Consider the following 21,739-nt stretch of genomic DNA (forward strand, 5'->3'; position numbering starts at 1 on the left):
CCAGGTCAGCAGAGCTGCTGTAGAGCCAGAGAACCACTATAGCAGAGCTGCTTTAAAGCCAGAGAACCAGGTCAGCAGAGCTGCTCTAGAGCCATAGAACCAGGCCAGCAGAGCTGCTTTAGAGCCAGAGAACCAGGCCAGCAGAGCTGCTTTAGAGCCAGAGAACCAGTTCAGCAGAGCTGCTGTAGAGTCAGAGAACCAGGTCAGCAGAGCTGCTTTAGAGCCAGACAACCACGTCAGCAGAGTCGCTGTAGAGCCAGGGAACCAGGCCAGCAGAGCCGCTGTAGATCCAGAGAACCAGGTCACCAGAGATGCTGTAGAGCCAGAGAACCAGGTCAGCAGTGCCGCTGTACAGCCAGAGAACCAGGTCAGCAGAGCTGCTATAGAGCCAGAGAACCAGGTCAGCAGAGCTGCTGTACAGCCAGACAACAAGGTCAGCAGAGCTGCTGTAGAGCCAGAGATCCACATCAGCAGAGCCGTTGTAGAGCCAGAGAACCAGTTCAGCAGAGCTGCTCTAGAGCCAGAGAACTAGGTCAGCAGAGCTGCTGTAGAGCCAGAGAACTAGGTCAGCAGAGCTGCTGTACAGCCAGAGATCCACGTCAGCAGAGCCGTTGTAGAGCCAGAGAACCAGGTCAACAGAGCTGCTGTAGAGCCAGAGAACCAGGTCAGCAGAGCTGCTTTAGAGCCAGAAAACCAGGTCAGCAGAGCCATTGTAGAGCCAGAGAACCTGCTCAGCAAAACTGCTTTAGAACCAGAGAAACAGGTCAGCAGAGCCGCTGTAGAGCCAGAGAACCACCAGGTACACAGAGCTGCTTTAGAGCCAGAGAACCAGGTCAGCACAGCTGCTCTAGAGACTGAGAACCAGCTCAGCAGAGCCATTGTAGAGCCAGAAAACCAGCTCAGCAGAGCAGTTGTAGAGCCAGAGAACCCGCTCAGCAGAGCTGCTGTAGAGCCAGAGAACCAGGTCAGCAGAGCTGCTGTAGAGCCAGAGAACCAGGTCAGCAGAGCTGCTGTAGAGCCAGAGAACCAGGTCAGCAGAGCTGCTATAGAGCCAGAGAACAAGGTCAGCAGAGCTGCTGTAGAGCCAGAGATCCACGTCAGCAGAGCCGTTGTAGAGCCAGAGAACCAGGTCAGCACAGCCGTTGTAGAGCCAGAGAACCAGGTCAGCAAAGCCGTTGTAGAGCCAGAGAACCAGGTCAGCAGAGCTGCTCTAGCGCCAAAGAACTAGGTCAGCAGAGCTGCTGTAGAGCCAGAGAACCAGGTCAGCAGAGCTGCTGTACAGCCCGAGAACTAGGTCATCAGAGCTGCTGTAGAGCTAGAGTCAGAGAACTAGGTCAGCAGAGCTGCTCTAGAGTCAGAGAACCAGATCAGCAGAGCTGCTGTAGAGCCAGAGAACCAGGTCAGCAGAGTCGCTATAGAGCCAGAGAACCAGGTCAGCAGAGCCGCTGTAGAGCTAGAGAACCAGGTCAGCAGAGCCGCTATAGAGCCAGAGAACGAGGTCAGCAGAGCTGCTTTAGAGCCAGAGAGCCAGGTCAGTAGAGCCGCTGTAGAGCCAGAGAACCAGGTCAGCAGAGCCGTTGTACAGCCAGAGAACCAGGTCAGCAGAGTTGCTTTTGAGCCACAGAACCAGGTCAGCAGAACTGCTGTACAGCCAGAGAACCAGGTCAGCAGAGCTGCTGTAGAGCCACAGAACCAGGTCAGCAGAGGTGCTATAATGTCAGAGAACCAGGTTAGTAGAGCTGCTCTAGAGTCAGAGAACCAATTCAGCAGAGCTGCTGTTCAGCCTGAGAACCAGGTCAGCAGAGCTGCTTTAGAGCCACAGAACCAGGTCAGCAGAGCTGCTATAGAGTCAGAGAACCAGGAAAGTAGAGCTGGTCTAGAGTCAGTGAACCAGCTCAGCAGAGCTGCTTTAGAGCCAGAGCACCAGGACAGCAGAGTCGCTGTAGAGCCAGAGAACCAGGTCAGCAGAGCTGCTTTAGAGCCAGAGAACCAGGTCAGCTGAGCTGCTGTAGAGCCAGAGAATCAGGTCAGCTGAGCTGCTATAGAGCCATAGAACCAGGTCAGCAGAGCTGTTATAGAGCCAGAGAACCCTGGTTTTAATTAAGTACTAGATGCTGTATATACATTCACACTAGGATGTTTTTCTTTGCTTTACTTCTCTTTCTTTTTTCTCAACCTTTCATAAACTTAGATGCCGTATCACTGGCAGTTAGCATGAATTTAGTTGAATTGATGCGGCATTGTGGTGCGGTCTGGATGCTTAAGGTCACTTTTTCCAATTGTGTATATGTCTTGATTGCGTTTCTTCTCAGCTACATTCTGATGAGGCTCCGAGGGTTATTTATACACCTTGGCTTTAAACTGTTTGGCAACAACGTATGTGCCCTGACTGAGGGATTCCCACTGCAACAGGACATTAGGCCCAGGGGGATTTTTTTAATGATGTATTACATTTCTTGCTAATACCAGATGTTTCTGGCTGTAGGTCCAGGTGTCTCGCGGATTCACCTGCTCCTGGTTTCACAACCGTTTTTCAGTTGGAAGTATTCAAGCTTCACTGGACACCAAAAAGTGGCAACACTGCTTAAGAGCAGGATTTTCTCTGGGATACATGTGTGCGAATAGAGTGAGCGGCAATCGACTGGCATCTTTAAAGCATTCTGCCAATAACATTGGGGCTTATCTACAAGCCCCTTGCGCCGCCGCTGCGTTATTTTTTCCCACACAAAAAGTGAAGCACCGGCTGTGCAAGGGACTTGTAAATAAGCCCCATTGTGCCCATTCGAACACAATAAAACAGTTACGTAACCGTCACACCACGGAAAAGGTGAAATAAAGCACCAGTTTCTAAAGTGATTGCTCTTTCCACAGTTATTGGTAACTCAAGTCTCCTGCCTGAGGTCTACTACATTTATTGTAATTTAAAACTTCAGGTATCAAAATGCAAAGTTGTGTGAGCTATTAGCCTTACACTGGCTGAACAACATAGGACTGTTACGAGTGTCTACAAATCTAAGATTGTATTTTGGGAAGGAGATGATGCACCTCATGCCTGCAACATAAAACAAGCATTAGCAAAGCAATAGGTCCGGCATTACTAAAAGTTTGAGCTATTGGTGTTGCAAATGATAATGTTTGTTAGTTTTTGTTAAAAAATATTCCAGCAGTAGCATAAGAAATTAAATAAAATCCATGTAGACCACCAGTACCACTACTACTAACACCACCAGTACCACCACCACCAGTACCAATACCACCACCACTACCACCACCGCTACAACCACCACAAGTGCCATAACCACCACTACAATTATTACTATCACTACTCTGTGGTGATAGTAATAATAATAGTGGTAGTTATGGTACTGGTGGAAAATTACTATTATAAACTACAATACCTGTTAATTTTTCAAAAGGCATTGCCATTTACAATAACAATAGCTCTAAAATTCGCAGTTGCGAGACCTATTGCATTGTAAATGCTTCTTCTAGCTTGTGGACACTGGAGTGACCAGTGTCTTATGATGGTCAAACACAAACCACAGCGGCCAGTGTCTTATGATGGTCATTTACAAACCACAGCGGCCATTGTCTTATGATGGTCATTTACAAACCAGAGCAGCCAGTGTCTTATGAGATCATTCACAAACCACAGCGGCCAGTGTCTTATGAGACCATTTACAAACCACAGTGGCCCTTGTATTATGATGGTCATTTACAAACCAGAGCAGCCAGTGTCTTATGAGATCATTCATAAACCACAGCAGCCAGTGTCTTATGAGATCATTTACAAACCACAGCGGCCAGTGTCTTATGAGATCATTCACAAACCACAGCGGCCAGTGTCTTATGAGACCATTTACAAACCACAGTGGCCCTTGTATTATGATGGTCATTTACAAACCACAGCAGCCAGTGTCTTATGAGATCATTCACAAACCACAGCGGCCAGTGTCTTATGAGATCCTTCACAAACCACAGTGGCCAGTGTCTTATGAGATCATTTACAAACCACAGCAGCCAGTGTCTTATGATATCATTCACAACAAACCACAGCGGCCAGTGTCTTATGAGATCATTCACAAACCACAGTGGCCTGTGTCTTATGAGACCATTTACAAACCACAGTGGCCTGTGTCTTATGAGATCCTTCACAAACTACAGCGGCCAGTGTCTTATGAGATCATTTACAAAACCACAGCGGCCAGTGTCTTATGAGATAATTCACAAACCAAAGCGGCCAGTGTCTTATGAGATAATTTACAAACCACAGCGGCCAGTGTCTTATGATGGTCATTTACAAACCACAGCGGCCAGTGTCCTATGAGATCATTTACAAACCACAGCGGCCAGTGTCTTATGATGGTCATTTACAAACCACAGCGGCCAGTGTCTTATGAGATAATTCACAAACCAAAGCGGCCAGTGTCTTATGAGATCATTTACAAACCACAGCGGCCAGTGTCTTATGATGGTCATTTACAAACCACAGCGGCCAGTGTCCTATGAGATCATTTACAAACCACAGCGGCCAGTGTCTTATGATGGTCATTTACAAATCACAGCGGCCAGTGTCTTATGATATTATTCACAAACCACAGTGGCCTTTGTCTTATGATGGTAATTTACAAACCACAGCTGCCAGTGTTTTATGATGGTCATTTACAAACCACAGTGGCAAGTGTCTTATGATATCATTCAGAAACCACAGCGGCCAGTGTCTTATGAGATCATTCACAAACCACAGCGGCAAGTGTCTTATGAGATCATTTACAAACCACAGTGGTCCTTGTCTTATGAGATCATTCACAAACCACAGCGGCCAGTGTCTTATGAGATCATTCACAAACCACAGCGGCCAGTGTCTTATGATGGTCATTTACAAACCACAGCAGCCAGTGTCTTATGATGGTCATTTACAAACCACAGTGGCAAGTGTCTTATGATATCATTCAGAAACCACAGCGGCCAGTGTCTTATGAGATCATTCACAAACCACAGCGGCCAGTGTCTTATGAGATCATTCACAAACCACAGCGGCAAGTGTCTTATGAGATCATTTACAAACCACAGTGGCCCTTGTCTTATGAGATCATTCACAAACCACAGCGGCCAGTGTCTTATGAGATCATTCACAAACCACAGCGGCCAGTGTCTTATGAGATCATTCACAAACCACAGCGGCCAGTGTCTTACGATGGTCATTTACAAACCACAGCAGCCAGTGTATTATGATATCATTCACAACAAACCACATTGGCCAGTGCCTTAAGATGAACAATCACAAGCCACAGTGGCTAGTGTCTTTAAATGGTCAGTCATAATCCACACCGGCCAGTGTCTTATGATGGTCATTCACAGTTAACCACAGCAGCCAGTGTCTTACGATGGTCGTGCACAGTTAACCACAGCAGCCAGTGTCTTACGATGGTCGTTCACAGTTAACTACAGCAGCTCACATCTTAAGGAGGGTGAGACATGCAAAAGGCAAAACACGTTCAGTGGTTGTAATGGCGAACAGTGCAGTCTTTGCAGTCGGTTCCTCTTCTGAACATGGTTTCTCACTCAACAGGCAACATCAGCAATGCGTAAAGTTACATTAAAATAACATATTCACTGTTCAAGCAGTAGTAAATAACTCTTCCCCTTGCACGGAGCCCTGGCAGTCCACGATTACTCACCTAGGGAATGGTCACCCATGGGTGTTCTCGCATGGTCTGGGTGGTCAACCGGACACAAACTTTCCTTCTCACGGGCTCGTAATGAAAAGAGCGTACTAGCAATAAGAGGTCCTAGTATAACAAATGAAAAGGAATTGGTAATTTACATCATTGTGACAGTTAATGGATTAATAACAAGTATGACGTGCATTAGGCTATCAACTAACTCAAAACAATGTCTACCATCCACAGGCCTTATTTAGAGTTGGGTGGATGGGATGCTCTGTCAGAATGTGGAAAATGTTCTGTCCATTGTAGGACAAGTGTCATAGGCTGCAATGCACTTGGTAATACGGTAGACGGGACATCAACCATGTTTCTGACGGAGTATCCTGTCTGCCAAAATCAAAATAAGGCCCTACGTCTATTAAATAATCTATGCGTAAATCATGCTATTTAAACACTGAACTCTCGCAGAAAATAAGACGATCTTCAAATGCTCACTGTCACTATTCTGTGCACTTTTAATTCTTTTTTTATTTATTTATTTTAATTTCAAAATATATATATATTTTTTAATTAGTTTAACAGAACAGCTACATTCGCATTTTCATTAAGGGTTTCCAGATAAACGTAGTTGGTATTACAGAAATCACATGATTCTGTTTTGTACACGTCCAGCTGGTCCCCTCCGCATTGACTAGCTGAGAAAATTAGAGACAGGATAGCAAGAAGAGAGAAGAAAGGAGAGAAAGAGTAGAGGTAGGGTACAAGAAGTGTTCATTCGCTATGAGCCTAGTCTGAGGTTGTATAGATGTGTGGAGGCCGAGTTCCCACAAGTGGGCTCACGGGGGTTCGTAGGAGTCCAGGAGCATGTCTAGCGACTACCACATCCCCCTGGTAGCTGGTCTCCAGAGTGATTTGGGCAGGGCAGTGCTATCTGCGCCTCTGAGGTATGTCACCCAGTTAAACCAGCATTTGTATGATGTCCTAGCAGTATCTTCCTAGTTGGACAGGACCAATTTAACTGCCGCGGTCAGTAGGAGGTCTAGAAGGTCCCTGTCCTGCTGTGCCGGGAGTCGTGCGGTTATGAATGCGGTGGTGAGGGAGGAGAATTCTGGCCTAAGTGTACACTCCAGCGCCGTTTTTATAAAGTCAAGGATTTCCTCCCAGAACTTTTTGAGTTTTGGGTAGTAGAAGAGGAGGTGTGCTAGATCCCCCTTTTCGCTGCCGCAGTTCCAGCACAGGTTGTTCTCTCTGAGGCCCAGCGAGGCTGAACGAGCGGGGATCCAGAGGGTCTTGTGGAGGAGCCAGAATGTTGTTTGTGATAGTGCTGGCGAAATTTTGTTACGTGAGGGGGAGGCCCAAAGGAGAGCTAGCTCCTGCTCATTGAGTGGGGTATTGGTTTGTCTTAACCAGTAGTTAGCTGTCTTGTCGTTCAGTTTGGTGGCGTTTGGGCGGAGTTGCTTGTAGAGGTGTGATACTTGATGGCCTATACTTTTGATTTTTGTCATATACTGCCTGATTGACAGGATGGCTGGCGAGAGTTTGGCTTTAGTTAGGGCTGTTTTGATTTTTAGGAAGTTGTAGAACTCCATTGCCGGGAGTTTATGTCTATCTTTCAGTGTGTCGAATGTGCTGGGGCGGCCCTCTTCCTCTAACCGAGCTGGGTATGAGATGCCTTTCTCTATCCATGCGTCAAAGGCTAGGCATTGATCATTGTAATTGAACTTGCTGTTGGACCACAGGGATTCCCATTTCGAGTTCCTTACACTGTTTTCCATTTTTTTGTCTATTTTTAGTAGGGCTATTTTTGTGTTTTTGAAGATTGGGCTGGAGGTTTGTGCGAGTTTGTTAACTGTCAGCAGCATCAGCAGGTCGAGGTTGTTTAATATGGCTCGCTCCACTAGTAGCCATGCTGGCATGTCACCTTGCAGGGGTGACAGCCAGCAGGCTCCTTGCTTTGCCAGGAATGCCGTTTGGTAGGTTCTAAAGTCTGCTAGGTTTAACACTCCCACTTTTTTGTCCAGTCTTAGTTTTTTAATACTAATGCGTTCCTTTTTACCCCGCCATAGGAAGTTACTGATTAGTTTATCTACTTTACGGAGGAAGTAATCCGTGAGTAGTAGGGGCAGCATGCGCGCAGATTTTAACGGATTTCCTTTCCTGCCTAACCCGTTAATTTTCTCCCATTGTATTCCTCTTTGTGATGAAAGTGCAATCATTGTAATCTTTAACATAGTATTTTTATTCATCTTATTGTTATTTCTGGGCCCAATTGGTTTTGCATAGTCTTTTAATAACCTTTCACTGCTCACTTTCCCCATTTTACTCACTTTATGGGTTGCAAAATAGTTTCTTATCCCGGGGCATTGTTCCTGCCACTCATCTCTTTCCGTCCTAAATCTCACATAGTCTGTTCTTGCTCTCGTTTAGTGTTGCTTCCATAGTCACAGCAGGAGCGCTTGCAAGAGCACCAAGATTAGCGCTCTAGTTGGTGGAATCTATTTGTAGACTACACTATTTAAAACACTAATCTTGTACATCTGCGCCAAAGGTGAACTTGTCTGGGCCCATCCGGGCCTGGTCAGGACCAGGGAGAGGGGACTATGGGCCAGATGTAGGTAAATTCAATTTAGCGAGTCCTTGATAGCGACATTTACCGAATCGCTATTAAGGACTCGCTAAATTGAATGTAGGTAGGAATCGCTGAAATATTAGCAATTCCTTAAAATTCCTTAATAACGAATCGCAAATTGAGATTCGTTAATAAGGAATACCTACCCATTCATTCCTATGGGCTAGGAGACCCATAGGAATGAATGGGAAGAGATTCACTATTTGCGATTCCGTATTAAGGAATCGCAAATTGCGGGAGCTATTTCAAGGGTGCCAGGGTGTCAAAAGGACACCCTGTTGCACCCCTGAAATGTGCATGTGTGCACATGTGGCGCACATACATGCCCTAAGGGCATGAATGTGTGCCACATGGCACTTTAAAAAAAGCAAAAAAGTGCTTTTTTACAGGAAATCGCTAATTACCACCAACTTGAAGTTGGTGGTAATTAGCGATTCCTTGAGGCTAAAGTGCACTTTCTTTTGTGCTACCTACATTGCATTTAAGGAAACGCAATTTGCGATTCCTTAAATGCAAGAGCAAAATAAGGAATCGCACATTTTGGAAACGCAATTTTTGCGATTCCTTATTTTGCTAGTAGGTTTAAACTCACTTACATTGCTATCAGACAAATACCGATCTCAAACGCTGAAATTCTGCGAATTTCAGCGTTAGCGATCGGTATTTGGCCACCTACATATGGCCCTATGTCGGTTTCATTCATCTCGTAAATATTCATTCCATGCTTGATCAATTCTTCAGAAGAACTAAGTTCCACGAGTTCTTCTGCCTTACGATCTGGGGAGTACACTCACCTCTCTTAACATCTTCTCAAATCAATCCACGGACATTAAAGCACCAGAACTGCAGTCCTTAAGTCAAATTTCTAACCCTTCGTGCCCATTTCTCACACTCCCCTGCAAACTTTCTCACTCCAACTCAGCCGATGATGTCAAATGCAGTCTAATTAACTCCCACTCCTAGGCTAAGCATGCCCATAAAATATGACTTATTAGCCCCAAATTCACATCACTTGCCATATACCATGGATACCGGGCGCAAAGAAGGTATAGGCTCCAGGTACTAGATTTTATCCTTCAATGTTAAGCTTTTCTAAAACTCGACCCTCCTGGAACAAAGAAGGCTGTAGAGTGGACATTATGTTCAAAACCTGCTATGGAGCATTTAGTGGGTGGCAAAATGTGTCTGTAGCAAAAGCTGTGATTCTAACTACCAAATTATCAGTATCTTCAAAATAAACCATATCGAGTACACTTAGTTTTCGCCCATCGATCCCTCCCACCACCTTTATAACAAATTCATCGACAGTGTGACATCTGGTGCCACAAACAACAGACATTGCATAATACTAGAGAAATATCCATTTACAGCTTGAAACTCTACAGCACAAAACTAATTTTTAATCACTAACTCTGGATTGCGGCTACAAGAGTTAATTACAGCACAAGCACATATTGCTGGTCATTCCCTGGACACCAAATGGCCCCTCCCAATGAAACTATCTCAACCCTCCCAAAGTAACTGACTCTATCCCAATCCTCCCAAAGTGACCGACTCTATCCCAACCCTCCCAAAGTAACCGACTCTATCCCAATACTTCCAAAGTAACCGACGCGATCTCAATACTTCCAAAGTAATCAACTCTATCCCAACCCTCCCAAAGTAACCGACTTACTCTCAATACTTCCAAAGTAACCGACGCGATCTCAATACTTCCAAAGTAATCAACTCTATCCCAACCCTCCCAAAGTAACCGACTTACTCTCAATACTTCCAAAGTAACCGACTCAATCTCAATACTTCCAAAGTAACCGACTCGATCTCAATACTTCCAAAGTAACCGACTTACTCTCAATACTTCCAAAGTAACCGACTCAATCTCAATACTTCCAAAGTAACCGACTCAATCTCAATACTTCCAAAGTAACCGACTCGATCTCAATACTTCCAAAGTAACCGATTCGATCTCAATACTTCCAAAGTAACCAACTCGATCTCAATACTTCCAAAGTAACCGACTCAATCTCAATACTTCCAAAGTAACCGACTTGATCTCAATCCTACCAATTTAATTGACTATCTCAATCTTTCCAATGTAACTATCGCCACTCTTCCAATGTAACTGACTCTATATTCACCCCTCCAATGTAACTGACTCTATATTTACCCTCCCACTGTAACTGACTCTATATTTGCCCCTCCAATGTAACTGACTCTATATTCACCCCTCCAATGTAACTGACTCTATATTCACCCCTCCAATGTAACTGGCTCTATATTCACCCCTCCAATGTAACTGGCTCTATATTCACCCTTCCAATGTAACTGACTCTATATTTACCCTCCCACTGTAACTGACTCTATATTTACCCTCCCACTGTAACTGACTCTATATTCACCCCTCCAATGTAACCGACTATCTCTGCTCTCCCAAAGTAACTGACTCAGTCTCCACCCCCCACCCTCAGATGGATGCAGAATAACTTCCTTAAGTTCAATGCAGAGAAAACTGAGGTCCTAGTTTTTGGTCCACCGATCTCAATCTGGTTGAATGGCTAGTGGCCGACAGATTGTGGTCCCTCCCTGTTCCGGCTAGGGCAGTCAAAAACCTGGGGGTCATTTTTGACGTGAGCCTGACCTTCGAGTTTCAGGTCAGCCCCACCTGATCCTATATTCTGAAAACTCTCAGAAAGGTGCTCCGGTATATTCCGGCAGCACTGCATCGACCCACCAACACTGCACTAGTCACCTCTCGGCTTGACTACTGCAATGCCTGGGTACCTTAATATTATCAGGGCCTCCCTGAACAGGCGCAGGTTGTCCAAAACGCGGCTGTCAGGCTGATCCTTAATATTCCTAAATGGCAGACAGCAAAGGAGGGGCTTCGTACTCTGCATTGGCTCCCTATCAGGAAGCAAATTTCTTTCAAAGTCCTGTGTACGGTTTACAAGGCCTTGCATAACAAAAGGCTCGCAGTAGGTGAAAACCATGTTTCAATGGTACATGCCTGGGAGGACTCTGAGATCTTCCTCCCAGAGAAAGCTGATCTCCCTTAAAGTCCGCAAAGCCAGATGGGGCGGTCGCTCCTTCTCTATGGTGGCCGCAAAACTCTGGAATACCCTGCCCTCTTCTATCTCCCATGCGGAATCGCTCCTGGGGTTCAAAAAGCGGCTGAAGACTTGACTTTCCTCAATATAGTCTGCAGCTCTGCATCCTCCTCTCTCTTCTCAACCCCCGAGCGCCTCGGCACCTACGGGTATTAGTGTGCTTTATAAATCCTCATCCTATCCTAACCTAATGTAACTGACTAAATCCTCCCAATGTAACTGACTCTATCCCAATCATACTAATGATATGAACCAAGCACTTGCTGGTGTCTTTTCACTTAGAAAAAAGATTGCTCGCAATGTAAATGTAAATGTAAATGTGCTTGTACTTATATAGCGCACAGCTACCCCGGTTCGGGGTTTCCCGGCGCTGTACTCATACCGCTAGGGAACCCTTCCTGGCTTTTTCCCTGTGAAATGTCCACTCCTGGCCATCCCCAGGGTGAAGCCAGGCATCCCAGCGCTGTTGGGGCCGTTGTGGAGATTAAGCAAGCTATTGCCCAGAGTTGTAGCGTGGGACCCATGATTAGAATAGGCACTGAGGCGAGAATATCCGGTCCGCGGAATTTATAGCCCGAGACCCTGCCGCGACAGGAATCGAACCCTGGTCCCGGACCAGTGCTCTGCAACGAGGTCTGCCGCTCTAACCATTGAGCCACACTTCTCCACCACACACCCTTTGTCCAGAGCAAGGCATAAAGTGGACCCATATCATTTTTTTTAAATGTCTTTCCTCCAATTTCTAACTGCTCTGCGCGCCATTAAACGTATTACTTCAACTAGACTTCCTCCACTGCTGACCAACTGGCTCCTCTAACCAAACAAACAGAACACCAAACACAAGATCTTGCCATATATTACTCAGTTCTTCTCAAATTAGAAGTCAAACAACCTGAACAAAAAGGGCCTAATTACGAGGTTGGTTAAAAAGCCTACGACCATTGGTTGGAGGATTTCCGACCGACATGGTAGGTATAAACTTCGACAGCCATATTTGGATGACAGAGGTCTGAGTTTAAATTGGCGGGGGACTCTGACTTGATTCTGAAAGTCAGTCGAAACTGCCCCATAATCCCTTAAGGACCGCATTTCCGCCGTCAGGATTATGATGACAGTTTCCGACAGCCAATCCATGTGTCAGATGGCCACACCGATCAGAGTGGGACCAGAATGTCGAGAAATTCCCAACGCCCACCTCCGAACCACCACTATCAGATTATTCAAAATTATTCAAAACAAAAAGTAAACAGGCATTGGCATAGCCAATAGGTCTCTCTTTTGGGACCTTATAAGTATTTAGTTATGCAGCACAATATCCTTGGTGCAATAACATCAACTGTTGCATGGGTAAAGACTTATAAGGTCCCAAAGGCAAGACCTATTGGCTATGCCAATGCTTGGTTTTAGAGGTCTGGCATGCAGTTTTAAATGGAGGCTGGTAAGAAAGGTGCCAACCCGAGGGGCAAGGTCTAGAGAGAAATAAGATAGGAAGAGAGGTGAGTTATAAGGAGATAGCACAAACAGAACATAGACATAGATAACACAAATAGAAATAGGAAACAGCTTCAGTAGAGCAAGCGTGAGAGGAAAAGAGGAAGTGCGAGCAAAGAGAGCTAGAGAGAAAGAAAAAGAGATTGGAAAGTAGGCAGAAAAAAGGAAGTGAGAGAGACGGAGGCGGAGAGAACGACAGATAAGATGGTCACTCATATGAATTCTACGCTGGTTGGTGCACTAGGAAATAATGCCTTGTGTGTTTATACAGCCATGAGGCCCCACCCTGGGACAGAAAGCTTTGCGAATATGTAGGTCATTTAAAAACATGTATTATAAATACACTAAAAGGCTGCCACAAAACACGCACAAAAGATACTCTAGTGCTTACAGCGCTTTCAAAAGATAGATTTTTATGAATACTCACCCACACCGTACCTAGTGCACACCTTTGCTGGACTGGCAACATCACAGTACCTCTCAAATAATGAAAAACTTTGTAACCACAGAGTTTCCTAGGAGTCTGTAAATTAAAGTCTGTACTGGGTCCAAAGCCGCCTCTAGATTTGAGGTTTATGCATGCATTTACATTCCTTTTAGATAGCAGGCACCCTGGAAAAGCTGGTTTCTTCTTTTGCTGCCTGTCCCCTTCCTCGCTTCACAGTACAGGAGGCCTCCTCTTTCCATTTCAGAAAGGAAGGAACTGTTTGGAAACAGAGGCTAATTATAGAACTGGTTGTTAAAAAGCAGAATCATTGAGGCTTCCTTCGAACATCTCACTGAAGCCACCTTCACAATTAGGGCTTCAAGGAGCAGATTTTTTTTAACCAGACAATGGGCTGCAAGTTGGCCAGATTGTCACCAGGCAGGACTGCTACATTATTAGCCCCGAAGTTATCAGCACTGAAGAGCTGGCAGGCTCCTTTGACAACTTGGAGAGAAGTAGGCTTCTTTTCTATTCCGTAAGTACTCAGTGTCTGGATGTCTGTCAGGGCCAGCGGATCGCCCCAGTAATCGATTTACTCAGGATGCACGCATGGTTATTGTTTGGGTATGTCGTATGCTTAGCACGGAGCCTGATTCCTGACCACTCGAGCCAAGCTACCACAGTGTGTCCGGAAGACCACCACCACCCTTTCCAGAGTGGGAGTGGTTTTCCAACACTTTGCATTTAAGAATTGTACAGATTTTATTACCAGTCTTGCTAAAGTCTGCACTCCAGATAAAGAGCTTTTGTGTAAGTTTGCGTTTGTTTTGGAATTCACAAACTGCGATTAAATAGTACGTTTATGACTGCGGAAATTCTGTATTCGGAGCGGAGAACTCCACACATAAAAAGAAATGAATGGGCTATCTTTTTGTGTACAGAGTTGTCTGCACCTACTGCGGAGCCGCCGCAGTCGTAAACTTACTATTAAATCGCATTTTGTGAATTCCAAAACAAACGTAAAGTTACATGAATGTGTAAGTCCACCTTTGTGAACGAGGCTCATAATTCAGCAAACCAGCTCCTATTCACTGGGGGGGAAATGTCAGATAAATTCCGAAAGATACATATTTTTGCACGCAGAGATGGTATGTCCCATTCGGGAGGGCTGGACTCATAAACAGGTGATAATTATCACACTTTGTACTCAGATCAGAGGCTCGAATCTCTAAAACTGTAAATGTATGAAATGTCATGCAGCTGTCCATACCATAAATGTATCGTAAGTGTACAATTAAAAAAATTAATTCTGAAAGTAAATGTAGGTTATAATAATACTGTATTATGTAAAACGTCTGGAACATTTTACCAAGTTTAAAGCTGTTTACATTACCCAGGGAGACCAAGGCCTGGTGGATCTCCTTCATCACGTTCTTGTAAAGGTCCTTCTGCCAATCGTGCAAGAGCTTCCACTCCTCCCCGGAGAAATACGCAGAGACATCAAGCATTGTATCCGGGACCTGCAAGAGAACGATATACATGACACGGTCAGGAGCCAGGGCTGTGAAAGAGGACAGTTACATTCTTGTGAATGATGCATGCCATCCCTATCAACCACCCCAGCGGTTTTTACATTTCTAAGTGTTATTTAAGTTGTCACTGTCTGTGCAGCTGGTCTCTCTACAAGGGAGCAGAGATGCGGTCACTGACTCGAGAGCCTGAACACAGTTATTTGTGAATTATTTTGAAGGTTGGTAGTGGATATATGGATTGATCCAAAACAAGGTGTAACACACAGGAGAGGATAGTGGATTGATCCAACTCAAGGTGCAACACACAGGAGATGATAGTGGATTGATCCAACTCAAGGTGCAACACATAAGAGAGGATAGTGGATTGATCCGACTCAAGGTCTAACACACGGGAGGGGATTATGGATTGATCCAACTCAAGGTGCAACACACAGGAGAGGATAGTGGATTGATCCAACTCAAGGTGTAACACACAGGAGAGGATAGTGGATTGATCCAACTCAAGGTGCAACACACAGTAGAGGATAGTGGATTGATCCAACTCAAGGTGTAACACACAGGAGAGGATAGTGGATTGATCCAACTCAAGGTGCAACACACAGTAGAGGATAGTGGATTGATCCAACTCAAGGTGCAACACACAGGAGAGGATAGTGGATTGATCCAACTCAAGGTGTAACACACAGAAGGGGATAGTGGATTGAACCAACTCAAGGTGTAACACACAGAAGGGGATAGTGGATTGAACCAACTCAAGGTGTAACACATAAGAGAGGATAGCGGACGGATCCAACTCAAGGTGATACACACATGAGAGGATAGTGGATTGATCCAACTCAAGGTGCAACACACAGGAGAGGATAGTGGATAGTGGATTGATCCAACTCAAGGTGTAACACAGAAGGGGATAGTGGATTGAACCAACTCAAGGTGTAACACATAAGAGAGGATAGCGGACGGATCCAACTCAAGGTGATACACACATGAGAGGATAGAGACTTATTTCACACCTGGCTATGGAGCGGATAGCCGCATCAGTGGCAGAACACACGCTGGCAGGCGCAGGTAACATTTATGGCAGTAGTAGTGCCAGCAGTGTCCTTGCGCACAGGCACAGCACTGCAGGTTCGTGTGGTGACTCCACTCTGACTCGTCGCCATCGTGTCTGAGTGTGAAGGAGTCGGCAGGCCGGGCGGGTATCTCAGCAGAGCAAGGTAAAAAAAGTGTCATTTGCCGGCACCCAGGCCTATTTGTAATAAAATGTAATTGGGCCCATTTCAGGGTCTGGTGGTGGTCCTGCTGCGGGCCCTGGGATAGTCAGTTAGCCCAGAGCTGAGTGAGAGTGCTGGCAGAGACTAACGAAGCTAGCCTAATGAATGTGCCCTGCTTTTTTCACTTTCACCTGCGTGTATGAGGCACAACTATGGGTGTCAGGACATTTTTAAATAACATACATTAGAAGCCAAGGTTGTTCCTCATACGTGCAAGTGAAGGGAGCAAGGCACATTCATCATTTGGCATGTCTGTGCGCAGCGCTGTCACTCAGCTGCATCTGGAATAATCCCCTGCTGGGCATGGCATCTCTCTTCACACCTCTGGGCAGCTGGGCCCCCATGAGGCATGAGCCCTTCTCCTTTCCGTGTGCGTGCATCTGCAGTTAACCTGACCAGGTCTGGGCACATCTCTCTGTCCCCCGCAAGTCTCACAGGGCCTACGCTAACCCTACACTACACTAACCCTGCCGCCAGTGCAGCTGCTCTCACCTCTTTCGTGTCTCCGACATGTCCGGAATAATGCCAGTGTCTCTATTCATGCCTGAAAAGTTCAAGAGTGTCAGACTATATTTGTAATTTACATACACAACCTGAGAACTATGGCTGGGGCATTTTTAAATATGCCCGGGAGCCCAAGGTTCTCAGCTATGTATGTAAATATACATATGATGTTTTCAATCTTATGGCATGAGGGAGACACTGAAGAGGCGAGAGCAGCTGGTGCCTTAGTTGACTAATGCGTCCACTCTAGGGGCCTGTGTTCGACCTCATGGTCACAGGTACAAATCCTGGGGGGTCCACTCAGCCTTTCATCCTACTGGGGTTGATAAAATGAGTTCTGTTAAGTTGAGAAACAATAAACATCAGTTATTCAGCGTCAAGCACCTTCTGCACTGTGTGACAGCTACCTTCCCCCTACCACCTGTCCGCTGCTGTCCAGTGCTCCCCCATCCAGCATTTCATTTTTTAGGGTTTTTTTTCTTTCTTTGGTAAGACGCGACAAATTGGAACCAGGCCTCAGCTTCCTATTTTCAACACCCCATGCACTTTATTTAATCATATTATATTACAGTTCTAAAATTACTGGCGGCCATGTTGAAAAAGAAAATTAGAAAAATGCTAAATTGGCTGCCTGTGCTTCATGACACGTAACACATGAGCATACATTGGTGGCCATTTTGAAATAGACTTTATTATAAAACCCATTCTAAGATAGGTGTGCATGTTTCATTATGCTCTGGCGACGAGTCAAAATTACCATATCCCAATGCAAACAAGCACTGGCAAAGCAAATGTCTCTGCCTTTCAAAAGATAAGCACTTCTGGATTTATCATTTCTTGTTCTCATCATGGTTGGAATACTATGAGAAAAGGTACTGATGGGAGACTTTCTGGTCCAGGAAATATGAAGTAAGCTGTTCCAAGAGAACAACCTTGCAATCACGACGGGAGAGAAATTAACATCCTACAATAAAAGCACCTTTAGAAAGGAGATTGGCCGAGGGGCTTGAATGGTCCACCTTGGAACTGTGAACCAGGTTTGACCCCAGCCTTGGCTCAACGGGCTGTGATTCTGAGCAAATCAGAGAGAATGAGCAACAGACAATGCAAGCTGCAATGATAAAGAGTACTGTGCCACCAAACATCAGCGAGTACTAGTTTAGGAGACAGTGCGCCTCAACATTGATGCCATGCTCAGTACTAGAAAACATACAACATGGCATCCGACAAAGTACTAAAGCATGGCATTTACATTATATTCCAAGGGAATATTACACAAACAGAAAATGCTCAGGCACAGAACCTTTGAAAATGTTCATCGACACAGCCATAATATTTAATTCAGACACTGCACCAGAAAATGACCATTATGAACGATGGTGGCACCTTCTAGATCACGTTTGCCAACCAGCTGGCATCTTTTTCTTCTAGGCAGTTCCTATAGTAATGGTGTGGGATGTGGTGTGGGACGCTTTGAAAGAAAACAAGCATTTGCAATGCAATAGGTCTCCCATTTACTCGAGTTTAAGCTATTGGCATTGTAAATGACAATGTGTTTTATTTATGTTTCAAAACCAAAACATAAATAAAAGGCATTGTCATTTACAATGCCAACAGCTCAAACTCACGTAAATGCGAGACCTGTTGCATTGCAAATGCTTGTTTATGTATTCGCTACTTACGACCTTCCAACACAATATTTCAAGTTCAAACCGTAACCTAAAAACCACCTCCTTCAGGAACTATATAAACCTCCTGCTGAAAATGAGTAGGGGCGCTGCACGCCGGACAGACAGCCATCAGAAGAGTCAATGCTTCAAGCTGGCAGGTCCTGGGTGCCTGCGCGGACTGCACGTGCTGGGGGGAGTCTCTTTCTGCGGTCGTTTACTTTCAATGAGAGAGCTCGGGCACTTCTCGGTGGGAATGAGGTTCCGCTGCAAGACACTCAGCAAGTCCCTCCGTGTCCTCAGCTTCAAACGTCGTCACCGGAGCACCCTGTGTACCAAGGTGTCTTCTCACTAGATATACTGTCCCCTGTATAATGGCATATCAACATAAAGCTGATATTCATTCTAGTACCTGACGGTTTAGAGCTGGCCTTTTCTAAACAACGCATTGTGGTAGGCTAGTGTTTGTATTTCAATAACAGTTCATGGTCCTGATCAGGCTTCGAAGCGCGTTGGCAGACCAGTAGCGCGCTGCACGCTGCAGTGCCCACTATAGTAGGAATCGCACCTGCTTGGCAGTGTGCTGCTTTCATTCGCAGGGGGCAACGCAGAAGAGAAATGCAGACACTGTGGAAGATGTGAAACAGCACTCTGGTAGACAGCCCGTGCCCATGATCCAAATGGGTTACATCAAACGTACGCACCCCCTGCACTGACAGTTGTCCCTGTAGTGTCGTTGTTACTACGACTCCTTTGCAAATTCACTCCAAGCAAGAGCACACAGCGGGCCAATGCAGGAAAACCCAAGAGTGTCTGAACCGAACGTACACAAAGAAACTGCTCAGGGTATATTTCAGACAACATAAACTCGCATTCACAACAGAAGTTAAGAACCCCTAATGTCACCGAAGTGATTTAAAGAAAAGTAACTCCTGCAAGAAACACAAGCATTGGCATAGCCAATAGGTCTCGCCTTTGGGACCTTATAAGTGTTTAGCTATGCAATAGTTGCATAACTAAATACTGATAAGGTCCCAAAAGCGAGACCTATTGGCTATGTAAGGCGGCTGTGCGATCAAATATCAAAGCGGCCGTGCAGCTGCTAAAGTGAAAGTAATCATTTCGCGGCCGCTTTGATGTTCTCAGTGGCCGCGCGGCTCACTGAGAACATCAAAGCGGCCGCGAAATGATCACGCAGGCTGCCAAATGGTGCGCGCGCCCGGCGCACATGTTATGTTATGTTATTTTAATTTATTAAGCGCACAGCTACTCGGAAGTGTCCCGGCGCTAACAAAAGAAAAGGCGGCCAGGCCACAGATATCCATCAAAACAGCAATGTCTTCAGGGACTTTCTGAACAGGTGCGGATCACAGATGGCCCTCAGAGACAGGGGAAGAGAGTTCCAGGCAAGGCAGGCTCTGCGGGCGAACGAGTTACCCCCCAATCGTTCACGCTTAAATTTGGGGGTCTGCATAAGCAGCAGTGATGCTGACCTCAACTGTCTCCTGGGAATGTAGAAGGAAAATCTGTCCTGCAAATACTTGGGGCCGAGACCATAAAGGGCCCGCTGTACGATAGACAACATTTTAAATTTAAGGCGTGATTCCACAGGAAGCCAATGAAGAGACCGAAGTTGAGCCCGAGCACTATGCCAGGTGGACAAGCCGTCCAGAAGTCTGGCAGCCGAATTTTGGACCACTTGCAATTTCCTTACAAGGTGGCCCGGGCATCCTACCAAGAGGGCATTGGCGTAGTCTAGTCGGGAGAGAAGCAGAGCACGCACCACCGTCTCTCTGTCCCTGTCTGGCAGCAGGGGTAGAAACTTCTTGAGACTCCTCAACAGCCCAAAGCATGTGCCAGCAAGTTTTTTTATATGTGAAGCAAAGTTCAGGTTTTCATCAAACCATACGCTGAGATTTTTAACGGCTCCAGTTATCGCTGGGGGGCAGGGAAAGGACGGAGGCCAAAGTCTTGTTCTAAAATCAGAGGAAAAAGTGCCGAACAACAGGACTTCCGACTTTGCCTCATTGCATTTCAGCTGTGCATTGGCCAGCCACTGAAAGACGGAGGACAAACACTGATGAGGGCTGGCCAGTCGTCTTCTTTATTCCAAGTGAACAGCAGTTGGGTGTCATCCGCGTAGGCCATCACTTTAGCCCCCAGAGACTCCGCCAGGAAAATCAGCGGAGTCACATAGATGTTAAAAAGCAGAGGGCTAAGTGACGACCCCTGTAGTAACCCTCAAGGGGACCGAGGCGCAAGGAGGAAGCCAAACCTGCTGCATCCTTCCCTCAAGAAAGGAGCTGATCCAAAGCAAAGCTTTCCCAGACACTCCAATATCCGAGAGGCGGTCAAGGAGCATGGCGTGAGGCACCGTGTCGAACGCCGCCGAGAGATCAAGCAATATAAGTGCCGCTTTCCCGCCGGCGTCCAGACACTCCCGAATCGAATCCGAAACCTCCAACAGGGCAGATTCGGTACTGTGGGAGGCACGGAATCCAGACTGCGCCTGATGGAGAACCCCAGCATCCTCGACAAAATTAGTCAGTTGGAGCGTGACCGCCTTCTCGCAAACTTTAGCCAAACTAGGCAGAAGCGAGATAGGTCGATAATTTTCTGGGAGCAGAGGATCAAGCGATGGCTTTTTAAGAAGTGGCAAAATTAAAGCATGTTTCCATGCCATGGGCACATGTGCTTCCCTTAGTGAATGATTAACCAAGTAATTGACCTCAGAATTGATGGTATCTGCCACATCCGAGAGTAATCTGGCAGCGCATGGATCGTCTGACGAGCCAGACTTGAGGGCTTTAAGAATTCTAAGGGTGCCGGGCAGGTCAATCGGATAGAACTCCGAGAAACTGGAGAACGGAAAAGCCCTAAGTAAGGGGGGAACCTGCTCAGGACTGGCCGACTTCATTGAAGGCCGAAATGTCTCTTGGATGCTAATAATCTTATCCTTAAAGAAAGATGCCAACGTATTACACCAGGTGTCCGAGACAGGGGCCACAGCTACTTGAGCACTAGGAGCTAGGAAGCTCTGCACTATGGCGAAGATCTCTTTAGCGTTGTTATTTGCTCGTTCAATACGGGCAGCATAGTACAGGCCCTTGGCCTCCCTAATCGCTCTGTAATAGAGTTTTTGTTTAGATCTGAGAAGTACTTTGTCATAGTGCTGGTATCCACCGGAACGCCAGGACCTCTCTGCGGCTTTGCAGATGTGCTTAAGACTTCGCAGCGAGGGAGTAAACCATGGCTTAGAGGGGGCCTCTCTTCTCAGCCTGGGCAGCCCAGCAGCCGACACGGAAGGCACTGCGCCTGTGATCCACTCATCAAATTGGTTGACATTAACCTCCATATCTGTACCAAAGGTGGGCCGAGAGACATCAAGTGCAAGGCTGAGCTGAGTAGGAACCACCTTCTTGAAGAGGGGCGGGCGTTTACT

The 21,739-nt window shown here is 46.1% G+C and overlaps 1 protein-coding gene across 2 annotated transcripts in view; it reads right to left on the minus strand.

The window, feature by feature from the left end:
• The window catches only part of LOC146859475 (uncharacterized), a 154,674-nt gene that overhangs the window by 99,851 nt on the left and 33,084 nt on the right, over positions 1 to 21,739 (minus strand). For both annotated transcript variants that reach the window (XM_085650205.1, XM_085650204.1), the window contains exons 2-3: positions 14,717 to 14,843; positions 5,682 to 5,792 (exon numbers count right to left, since the gene is read on the minus strand). In XM_085650205.1, coding sequence (XP_085506331.1) covers positions 5,682 to 5,792; positions 14,717 to 14,831 — 226 coding nt within the window. In that variant the 5' untranslated portion in view covers positions 14,832 to 14,843. The remainder of the gene's footprint in view (positions 1 to 5,681; positions 5,793 to 14,716; positions 14,844 to 21,739) is intronic.

This window comes from Triturus cristatus, chromosome 3_2 (genome assembly GCF_964204655.1).
Source record: "Triturus cristatus chromosome 3_2, aTriCri1.1, whole genome shotgun sequence".
Lineage (NCBI taxonomy): Eukaryota > Metazoa > Chordata > Amphibia > Caudata > Salamandridae > Triturus > Triturus cristatus.